Below are 11,781 nucleotides of genomic sequence, written 5' to 3' on the forward strand. Positions count from 1 at the left end.
CAAACTCCAACCTCGGATGGAGCCTTGGTAGGGGAGATGGCTGTCCAAAGCCACGCGAGTGATTTTGATGAACTCCTCCCTTATTAGCCTACTGATGTACGTCATGGGATTCTATAGTCTACATGAATCCCTACATCACGAGGTCACCAAACTCCTCTCCAGATTCTTCTGGGCTGGAGAGAACAATAAACAAAAGTACCACATGGTGAAGTGGTCTGAGATCTGTAAGCCTAAAGACCAACGAGGCATTGGGGTCATTTCGTCCAAGCGGATGAATATTGCCCTCCTCTCTAAATGGCTTTGGCGGATTCAGACCGATGAGGGCGGCCTCTAGCTTGAGATTATCCGGGCAAAGTACCTCTGCGGGCAACCGCTAGCCTTCACCCCTAGATCTGGAGGGTCCGAATTCTAGCAATCGGTGATCTGTCTGATGCCGGTATTGCGCATTGGGACCTCCATTAAGGTGAGCACCGGTTCCGACACCCTCTTTTGGCTGGATAGATGGGCCGGGACCCGTCCCTTCGCTGAACGCTTTTATGCGCTATTCTCGATCTGTGTCCGCCCTCAGCTATCGCTTTAGCTGACCTGGGCGCTATTGCCTTCCACCATAGCTTCGGGGCAGTGGAGCTCGAGCAATGGGATGAATTGCTTGAGTGTATTTCCCTTCACTCCCCCTCCCTGGAGCCCGACTCGTTGTCTTGGCATCTCGAGCCAAGTGGCCGATTCTCGACTAGATCCCTTTACAGGCGATTGTCCCTACCCCTGGCCCGGTGGAGCTATCGGTTCTTTGGGAGATCAAACTCCCCTTAAAAATCCGCATATTTCTCTGGCAATGGGTCCGAGGCCGCCTCCCTTCGGGCATGGAGGTCCGAAAATGCAATGGCCCTGGGGATGGCCTCTGCCCCATTTGTTTGGTACCGGAAGACTGTAACCATATCTTCTTCCGGTGCCCTGTAGTGTAGTTCCTCTGGAGTTGCTTCCGGGAGGTGGTTGGCGGCGATTGGTGCCACGACAACCTCCCGGACTAGTTTGGGGAGGTCTTTAGACTCCCCGACGCTAGTCGCCCTCCCACTTGGGTAGCTCTGGGTACCCTGGCATGGACCCTCTGGTGTACCCATAATAAACTAGTCATTGAGCGTGTGATTCCTCGTCGTGTGACCGATGCAATCTATAAAATGTGTGGCTTCTTACAGCTTTGGAGACCGCTTAGCAAGCGGCGCGACCGAGACGTCATCGACAACATCATTGCGGGTCTTCGTTCTTCGGCGTCGGCTTTTGCCCCTCCACTGCCTCCTAAGCCGGATTAGCTTTTTTAGCTTTGTTTGGGGCTTGTCTTGCTGTGCCCCCAGCATGACTTTATGACTTGTTTGTACTCTGTACTGCTGTGTTGGATGCTTGGTTCGTTGTTTTATAATATAAAGCGGGGGGAAACCCTTTTTCTCAACTAGACGGTGGAGATATCAGGTTCAGTTGAGCCAAGGCTCAGAAAGAATATTCGTCCAAAGTAGCAAATATCCATTTCTGAGCGCGATCTCATCAGCACCATATGAACAGTAAAATAAAATAAATACTACAAAAAATAAATAAAAAGTGCATGGAAGATGTTTCAGTGCGTGAGGTCCGTGCAAAATTTCAGCTTGTTTGAACATCTGAGTAGCTCTTAGCAAAAGAAAACTGCCAAAATAGTACATGAACAGTACACTGTTTCACAAACATCAAATTTGTCTATTTTGCTGAGAGCTACTCAGATGTCCAAATGAGCTGAAATTTGGCATGGACCTCACACACTGAAATGTCTATCTTGCAAAAAGGAATTTTTTTTATTTTTTCTAGTATTTTATTTGATTTTACTGTTCATGGCCAGTGTAGATGAGCTCGGGAGCCAATTTGCCCCTATCCCAAAGTAGCTACTTTTCTGTCTAAAGTTGTTGAACCTAAAATTTGGCACTTCAAACTGGACATGTCACGTATGCACAACAGTAGTTTTCTTTGAGTTCCATGTGCACACCTGTCTGTATCATGTGTAAGATATTGTCGAATGCATAGCACTGGTCGCTTCCGGGTGTGCAAAACCGAACCGTAAACCAAAAACCAAACCGAGCCAAAATTTTGGGGTTTTCAAGTTTCGGTTTCAGTTTCAGTTTTGAAGTCTGAAAACCGTTTGCATTTCGATTGGTTAAACCGTTTGCATTTCAATTGGGCTGCTATAGTACAATACTTTCTAGCCATTTAGTGCTTCAGTTTACGTGATAGTAAACATGCACGTGCAACGCACGTCTAGACAAACATACTATGGCTAAAGTTCGGCAAAAACAACTCTTACATTTTACACATATTCTCTGCACAAGGCAAACTGATGCATGAAAGCACTCCATGTTACTACTTAGATCTTGTGGACCGCTTTTTTGTATTTTTACTACAATAGTTTGTATCTGTACAATAAGAAGCTCCCCCATTGTTTTTGTCCAAACAAATAGTCCAGTTCTAATATTCTCTTTAACAAAAACAAAGTGCAGCTCACATGATATTAAAAAACATAACCTTCACTTCCCGGGGAAAGAAGTATATAAAGGAGTGCGTTCCGCATCCCCTGTGATCACCAAAATAGTAAGCAGGGAGGATAACATAGCGAACTCACAGTTGTCATTTGTACATTAGAAGAAAACTTGTACCATAAATCAACAAATGTGCATCTTACAATCAACATAAGAAATTCTGAAATTGACACATAATTTTTGGAAACAGTATGAATACACTGTGCACAATTTAGGTAACAGTGACACTTGAGCTTTTCGATGTTCTTAGTCGCTAAAGTCTATCATTATAGTGCATATTTTGTCCCCCACATACTCCAAGAATGCTTTGTGTGACTTCTGAATATTACCGATATTAATCAACATATTAATAGTTTAATACTACCTCTTGTCCCCCACATAAGTTTTCTCTAAGAATGAATCATTTATTCTGAATTCAATCCTATATCCCTGGAGCTAGTGCCTAGGTAGGCACAACCCACCTTAATTCCAGGCTAAGTGACATAATATGTAAAACACACGCTGACTAAATAGCACAAATAAGGCAACTCTAATCAAGGGGATGACATTACCTCTTGATACGGTCCAGTTTAATGCATCTGGTGGTAGGAAGTAAAGCCCAAGGAAGCCGACATGAACATGAGAAGTAATCATAGGAAACAGAGACTCTGCATCTTCATTTCTTCAGTATCCCTCTTGATCCCACTTTGTAAGACAAGATTGCTGCACAATTCTTATGTACGCGTCATATCTAATTACACATTTTCAGTACAGTAATCGGCAACCTAAGATAATCCCAATGCTAGAATTCTAGAGCGCTGGAAGCCCCATGATTCTTATTTATTCTCTAATGCACGTGCACCCACCAAACATACACTTTATGAGGGATAGTGAATTCAAATTTCTCAACCAGCCAAACTTATGCATCTAGTCAAATTCTAATCTTCGTATGTATAAGTATGAACCTCCTTGTAAAAATACAGGTCTAAAAAACACTCTTGCATCAGCCACATTTCCTCCTATATCTATATATGAGAATGATTTTCATGCTCCAGATCACATGTATTTTCCAAAGGGATTATCAAATGATTAATTAAACTCCGGAATAGCAATTTCTTCCTGTCCCAAAAAATGTTTCTAGTATCTATCAGAGGAAGATTGGTTGGTAGATGAAATTGCAGATCAAAAAGTTCTGACCCACCACCAAGTGCCAAAAGTGCAGTATTAGTCATGCAAACCACAAAATACCCCAGATCGAATTAAAGGTTCACCTGATTGATTTGTGAGACCTTCGGTGACCTCGACGGTGCATGTAGAGAGAACTGCAGGAGTTTCTTGACGGCCCAGCCGAAGGACGGCAGGAACGGTGATGACTGCACCTCTTGCGCTCGGAAGGTAAATTATGGTCGCAAGGTAGCAATGAGTTTCGTAGAATGCAAACTTCATTCTCAGTGCCCTTTGAAGCTGTTAAACCAAATTAACAACACAATTGCCTAGTCACTTATTCCGGATCTTAAAACCTATGCAAGGTAGATTTGCAAGGCTCATTAATCCAATGCTTTATTTCGGTGAAGATTGAGATCTAAGAGGATAGGAAACGAAAGGGGTGAGTTTTACCATTTGATAGGCTGCAATATGAACTCCATCCCCTTTGATGGCGTCGTCTTCCTCAGCCGGCCTCCACTCTCACCCATGCATCGAGCATTGTCAGTTATGATTAATGAACATTTACATCAAAATTTCATATTTCTCTGCCACATATATACACAATTAGATGGATGACAAAACTGAAAACTAAATCTGAAGCATCTGTTGCGTCAAATTGCAAGTAATTAAACACTCACATGGAGGATCCGGCAACAAGATGTGATCTCCCTTGCTCCGTCCATGCACGGACGAAGCGGCTCGACGGCCCAGCCGGCGGGACCCTGGCCGCCAGCATACACCTTGTGCAGGTCCTCCTCCACCTCATCCGTCACTCCGCACTTTTTCGCCCGCAACCACCCCATCCCGTGCGCCGCCCGCCGCAGCCGCTCCAGCTCACTGGTGTCCAGCAGCCGCTAGGCGAGCGTCGGCTCCTGCGCCAATACTCGTCCCCCGCCGGGTCCCACGGGACCGGCCTCCCACTCCCATCTCCCCTGCCTCCTCTTCCCGATCTTCCTCCAGTGAGATGTGGAATAAGGGATGCTGCTGCGGGCTAGGTCTGGGCTTCGGACTTGAAGGCTAGGTCAAGGGAGCTGACCCGGCGGGTGATCCCGAGGACGACACGGCGAGCGCGGCCGCCGGGGACGCCGGCGCTGAGGGGATTCTCGTGGCCGTCGCAATCGCTAGGGCTGTGTCCGTGGCAGAGAGGATGTGCCTATATCTTTTACGTACTTGATTGCCCCATTGTTTTTTTCTGGACGCGGATGATAGGGGTGCGATAGATGTGGCAGAGTTTCGTCCGCTCGTGCAAATTGCTAAACGTACACAGGTGAGGGTTAATTCTAATGCCAACGGTTAGATCTAATTAGATAGGTTAGATCGTGGGGTGGTATTTGGTCTTAATTTTTCTGTGTACGTGTTTCTGGGTGCGTTTAGGAAGAATATGTTTGCTTGTTTATTAGTAGTAGAGATTAGCCTGACTGCTTATCCAACATCCGTTCTTTATCCTTTGAGAGTGCTTTTTCTGCACCCCACCTCGGTACACCTATGAAAAAAACATACCAAAACATTTTGAAAAAATCTGAAACTTTCTGGGAATGATCATCAACAAATGTTAGAGAGGCTTGCAAAGTTTGGTGATCAAATGACATCCAAGGAACTCTGTACAGAAAAAAAAATTACTCAAAATATATGTGCATTGTTTGAGCAGAATTTGTAATTTTTTTACAGAGCTCCCTGGATGTTATTTGACCACCAAACTTTGCAAATCTCTCTAACATTTATCGATGGTCATTCCTACAAAGTTTCAGTTTTTCTTGAAATGTTCTGGTATGTTTTCTTGCGTGGATGCACCGAGCTGGGGTGTAGCCACTACTTTCCCCTGTCCTTTTCTAATTGTTTTTTTCCTCATTATGATATATATCATTTATTTACACATGGAAAAGTTATGTGTTGGCTCAAAAATTCACGTCAACTTTGGTTAATTTGGTTATTACCGAAACTGAACCGAAAGGAAATGGTTATTACCGAAACCGATCCGTATCTATGTATAAAACCATATAAACCAGAAACTGTATAAATTGAACCGAATCAAATCGAAAAAACCGAATGCACACCCCGACTCCTGGTACACATCCCGAGCATCTAGAACCTCACGCCAAAATGAGAGGTTAACATGCTACCGTTTCACATCACTCGTACATGATATATATGCCATGGAAGAAACTTTCAAATCCAAATTCAGCGGCGCGTGGGTTGAACTCATATTTGGAACTCCGTTTTCCTTTCTTTTGGAAAAGGAGGTTAAAACCTCTGCACTATGCATCATTGTAAAGCACATAGTCATTCTTATTAATTACTCCCTCCGTCTAAAAAAGCTTGTCCCAAGAGGAACAAGCTTTTGCAACATCGATTTTTTTTTGCCACGCCTTCCACGAATGTCGTGTCATGCTGAATTTTCGCCAACATACAAAACATTTGCCAAAGTTCACCACAAAAAATTCAGATTTTTTTGAATTTTTTTACTATTTTTTGAATTTTACTGCTCACGAGGGAGCATTTGAACTCGGGTGTAGATACTCCATGTCCCATGAGACGAAAGTCCTATTCTACTCTCGAGCACAAATGCTCCCGCGTGAACAGTATAATAAAAAAATAGTAAAAAAATTCTATATTTTTTTGATAAACTTTGACAAATGATTTGTATGCATGCAAAAATTCAGTACGAAACGACATTCGTGCAAGACGTGGCAAGAAAAAACAAAATCAGCACTCCAAAATGTTTCCAAAACTAGCATTTTTGGGACATCAATTTTGTTTTTTTTGCCACGCCTTCCACGAATGTCGTTTCGTGGTGAATTTTTGCCAACATACAAAACATTTGCCAAAGTTCACCACAAAAAAATTTCAGATTTTTTTGATTTTTTTTTTCGATTTTACTGTTCATGAGGGAGCATTTGAGCTCGGGTGTAGATACTCCATGTCCAGGGCCATAACTAAATCATTGCAAAATATGAAATTACACCTACGATAAAGTCAACTTTTTCTATAGCGGCGTCTTTAAGAAGGGATAAACATCATCGCACCATCGTATTCATGTCTGATTGGAGACGCGTTGGACAAGAATTTTCATCCTGATTGTCGAGACAAGCCAATGAAGATCAACACAACAAGTACACAACGCTTTCAACAAGATAACACTGCAAGTTGGGTTTTGGTGACCGAGCTCCATGGAGACCAATTTTTTTGAAAATTCAGAATTCAAACTCTTCGGTTTCAAAAAAAATTCTTTAAAAATTCTGCATATATATAAGGATGAAATATATGCGTGTGTAAAAATTCATGATGAAATACCTTGAATTGTGACCTGTAAAGAAATTCGTGGACTTTGGGATAAACAATATCATGTGCTGAAAAGCCACGTTTTCTTTTTGCATAGACCTCATTTCAACATATTTCATCATTGAAATTTACACACATGTACATTATACCTCTATGTATATCTGTATTTTTTCAGAATTTTTTGAAACATAAAAATATGAATTTTGATGAGTTTTGAATTGTTCAAAAAACGGCCTCCATGGATCTCCGCCTCCAAGAGCAGTTTTCGTGCAAGTTCGCTGCTGCTAAACCCGACGAGATTTGAGGAGCCCATGGAAGTGCGCTCAGAGAGGGCGTATTTTGAGGTACAGAGGTCAAATTTAAGAAGTTTCATATTGCCTTCTCTATGATTGAAAACATAAAACCCGGCTATTGTCCACTTGCAATCACGGATTTGTGTTGCAGCGCTGAAACTATAGACCCGATCTTCCTCTCTCCTACTGATGACGGTGTGCGTTTACACTGTGCTGGCATATTTACTGCTGCTGCTGATGCGAATGAATTGAGGGGTGGAGATGGAAGTAAAGACATGACTAGCAAATTACTTCGTCTCAGTTTTATAACACAAATTACCACATTGCTTACAAGGATGAAAATATATAAGGTTCTTGTCTTTCCCAACTTCTACGTTAAGCTTCTACCAGATCTAAACAAACATTTCTCGGAAACAAAAACGTAAACGTTCATAAGAAACCAGCACTTCGTTTCAGGAAATTTAGGCGACATAGCCCAAATTTTTCATCAAAGGCACATCAATAGTTCATACAAAAGAAACTGGAATTCCCAGCACAAAAGGTTTGAGCATAACAGAAAACACCAGCACCAGCTCATATACAAGACGGCATGCACATATATGCACATAACAGTGTAAGAGCTCTATATTCTGCTACTCTGCTTGCGGCTATATGTTTCTGCATGGAAGTACAGAGGACCCAGGAAACACAAGCTACGTGCATCATCTCGTACATTATATCACACATAAATATTTTCGCTCTCCTCGGATATTGCAGTCAACTCGGATGACAAATGGTAAGAATCCTCAACATGGATGTGCCCTTCGTCACAGAAGAATGGCCTCGATGGCATTTGCAAGTCATCAACACCACCTTCCAGCATCTCTATGGCCTCGCTCATCGTTGGCCGATCATGAGATCTCATCTGAATGCACCATAGCCCAACAATGCACAGCTTCCTCTCTAGCTCATGCATGTCAGCAGCAGGAGATATCTCATCCACCTCTCGTTCAGTTAGCCTATCATACACCCATGATGGATAGTATGCCCGGCTTGAGTTCGGTGCATTTGGATCTGCATTTCGTCTTCCTCCAGCCATCTCCAGCAGCAGCATCCCAAAGCTGTAAACGTCCGACTTGCTTGATATGATGCCAAAGTTGTGAGATATCATCTCAGGAGCTATGTACCCAACAGTTCCGCGTAACGCGCTCAGTGGCACAAAACTGTTATCCCTTGGGTATAGCTTGGCGAGACCGAAATCAGAAACTTGGGGGATGAGGTTGCTGTCAAGAAGTATGTTGTGTGGCTTGATGTCAAAGTGTAGAATCTGCATATCACATCCTCGATGCAAATAATCAATCCCTCTAGCAATGCCCAAAGCAATCTCATTTAGCTTGTCCCAGGATAGACTCTTCTCAGACGAGAAGATGTACTTATCAAGCGATCCATGAGGCATGTACTCATAAACAAGAGCCCTCCCCATTTCCTCAGAGCAGAAACCCAATAGACGCACTACATTGACATGGTGAATATTTCCGATGGTGGACACCTCACTAATGAATTCTTCTCCATTGCACATGGAATTGACCAACATTTTAATGGCAACATGGACATCAACAGGGAGAACACCTTTGTACACAGAACCATAGCCTCCTTGGCCCAGCTTTTCTCTGAAGTGGCTTGTGATTGCGGTGATGTCTGTGTAAGCGTACCTTGTTGGGCCAAAGGCTTGTTGCATTGGAGGAACTTCTCAACCGCGTCAACTGATATCTTCATTTTCCAGTATTTGTAGGCAAGGAAGGTCAACACGAGCAATGGTGCAAATACAAGCCTCGATAATATAGCAAGCACTGCATAAACGAGATTGCATACCTAAGTTCGATGTATACAATTATGTAGCCATAATGATTATGATTAGGTGATTCGGTCAATAATGAACTTCACAATATTTATAGCAGATATTATGACTACCGCAGCCCAAAATAATTTAGTCTGGTAGGAATAGTCATTTATGCATTTCAAGAAATGGATGTCGATACCGACAATTGCAGAACTCTGATTTCCGATGCTTGTACTAGATATCTGTTTGTAGAAGTAGCTGCAAGATATAACATTGATTAGTGAGAGGATATGCTGCTTTGAGGTAAGATAATCAAATCTGAGGGGGGCAATGAAAGCAGAGAAAAGTGTCTCGTCCACAGGGTGCAGACTCACCTCATTGAATCATTCAGGCATGTGTTGATGATCCAAGAATATGCCCAGGGGCTGTCTTGAAATTCAAAAGGAAATCGAACAGCAAAACCATTCCTTATAAATTTTACAACATTTTCATAATCATAACTTATAAGACTATCTGGTGCCCTTATGTCCAAGCTACCCAAAGGAATCATGGCCAAGTATCTACATGAAGGCTCAACATTTCCAACATAATAAGAGAACATTGAAGTCAAGACATATACAAAAGAACTGTTTGTACTCCGGCAAGCAACGGGCCTGTAAAAAACATTATGCTTTATGATGCGTGGACAACTCAAAAAGGTAGCCCATGTAGATGCATACGGATAGAACAGGGTCATCTTTGCCGATCTCATACCAGAAACATAAGGATGATCCCTACTAGGAATAGGGCAAGTGTTGTTGTACAAATTGGCATCAACAGCCCAGAAAATAGACTCACTGTATGAGATATTGGTCACGAGGTATCTTCCCCTGTTGATGTGAATAATAGCATGGTTATCAACACAAACTAGCTCGTATTCTTGAACACCGCAACCAGGTGGATCACCTCGCAAACGGAAAGGATAGTGGATGTCTTGGAGATGTCCATAAGAGAAAGAAGGGCAAACTGCTTGTCCCAGAATATCTGCTGCTTCACTGCTTATTACAAGAACTGAAAGCGTAGAATAAATTGTGAAGAGAGAAGTGCATATTTCAACCCCGAACTCTTGCCCTAGTCTAATTTACAACCCCGAACTCCAATACCGTCTAAATTACAACTTCCAACTCTCAAAACCGGTCAGAATTCAACCCTTCTCTACATATTGACCGGTTTTGACCCGTTGACTAGTGAACAGTAAATTCAAAAAAAAAAGTTGAGAAATAAAAATTCAAAAAATAATTTTATAGCCAAGCTACACACACCAGCACCCGCACTCACACGACCCAGCCACCACATCGGCCACTAACCCATGCATGCACCATCACACCCGGCCACTAACTCAATTAACTTGGCCGGCACTCACGCACTAGCTAACAACCTTATCCAGCCGATCTGATCCATGCACTAACTAACCCCACGAGAGTCACGTGCACACTACGTAGCTAGCTCCACCAGATCGCAACAGCCTCTGTGCATGCAGCTCCTTCACGTCAGGAACGCGAGCATGGACTCACGCCGGCACACACCCCGTGCCCATCATGGACCAGAACTGTTGCGTCGACGCCGGTCACCACCGCACGGGCACGGGCATGGCTTATTGCCAACAGTACATCTCAAACTGCAACACTGGTACGCTGTTCAAGAGAGTTCAAACCAGATAAGAAGGCTCGTGTTACACCAGGTACAAGGGACAGTGTTGTTGGCCCAATCTCTTGCCTTAGCAACACAAGCCAACTCATGTATTTGATGGAACTGCTGAATCCATGTCTCTTCTTCCCTTATATTGTACAGTGGTGTTGAATGGCATTTTGCTGCCTGCTCCGTTGGGTTATGGTAGCAGATATTTTGTTCTCTTCAATATAAAGGCCAAAAGAATCCCGATAACCTTATTTTGGTCGGTTCCTAACATAACAAACATTTGTCAAGACTGTGAGCAAAAAGGGCACCCATGCGGATTCAGCTCACAACGCAGGCAGGCATTCTGCAAGCACCAAGTACTGTTTCTGACTTCTGAAGCACCAAAAAACAAGTTCAGAACATTTCCGTGCCATAAATTATCTTGACAGAATGTCTAAAGGATTCAATAAAGAACAATTATCTTTATCCCATCACTGTGACATATGCAAATATGTTTGCTAACCAGCATATCTGAGTTCAATAAGTATTTCACGCCACCATGGTTCTGATACTCCAACCATATCCATTGTGAAAAGCATTATAGTTATCTTCAATATTGCTGAACTGATAACTATATTAAGCTCCAACAATTCTAACAAACAGGCTGGTTGAGGTATAAGATTGCTATAAGTTCTTTTAAGCCCTTTAAATATAAGGACATTCTCTAATAGACTCACTATTCACTAGGATGTTTAGGTTTTATGTTCATGTTGTAGAAGTCATACCAACCACACTAGTAGAAAAAGGACCATTTGTCCCGGTACGGGCACCGGGACTAAAGGGTCGGTACTAATGGCCAATACCTTTAGTCCCGGTTCTTATACGAACCAGGACAGATGGGGCTCCACGTGGCCGCTACGGCTTGCCCTGGCAGGGGGGCCTTTTGTCCCGGTTGGTAGCACCAACCGGGACCAATAAGCTACCACGCGTCAGC

General features: G+C 43.0%; 1 protein-coding gene, 1 long non-coding RNA gene and 1 pseudogene across 5 annotated transcripts in view; 1 reads left to right on the top strand and 2 right to left on the bottom strand.

Annotated features, from left to right (window-relative positions):
• Nucleotides 1-4,926, bottom strand: part of LOC123077086 (uncharacterized) — an 8,002-nt gene extending 3,076 nt beyond the window's left edge. For 2 of the 4 annotated variants that reach the window (XR_006436394.1, XR_006436393.1), the window contains exons 1-2: nucleotides 4,152-4,926; nucleotides 12-4,054 (exon numbers count right to left, since the gene is read on the bottom strand). This is a non-coding gene — a long non-coding RNA (uncharacterized lncRNA). The remainder of the gene's footprint in view (nucleotides 1-11; nucleotides 4,055-4,151) is intronic. The other 2 variants (XR_006436395.1, XR_006436396.1) reach the window with 2 other exon arrangements.
• Nucleotides 4,927-8,030: 3,104 nt separating this feature from the next.
• LOC123076091 (rust resistance kinase Lr10-like) lies at nucleotides 8,031-9,681 on the bottom strand (annotated as a pseudogene).
• A 1,027-nt stretch (nucleotides 9,682-10,708) lies between these two features.
• The window catches only part of LOC123076092 (rust resistance kinase Lr10-like), a 78,047-nt gene continuing 76,974 nt past the window's right edge, over nucleotides 10,709-11,781 (top strand). Inside the window, exons 1-2 of the mRNA XM_044498518.1 lie at nucleotides 10,709-10,799; nucleotides 10,962-11,164. Coding sequence (XP_044354453.1) covers nucleotides 10,709-10,799; nucleotides 10,962-11,164 — 294 coding nt within the window. The remainder of the gene's footprint in view (nucleotides 10,800-10,961; nucleotides 11,165-11,781) is intronic.

The sequence above is a fragment of the Triticum aestivum genome, chromosome 3D, assembly GCF_018294505.1.
Source record: "Triticum aestivum cultivar Chinese Spring chromosome 3D, IWGSC CS RefSeq v2.1, whole genome shotgun sequence".
Classification (NCBI taxonomy): Eukaryota; Viridiplantae; Streptophyta; class Magnoliopsida; order Poales; family Poaceae; genus Triticum; species Triticum aestivum.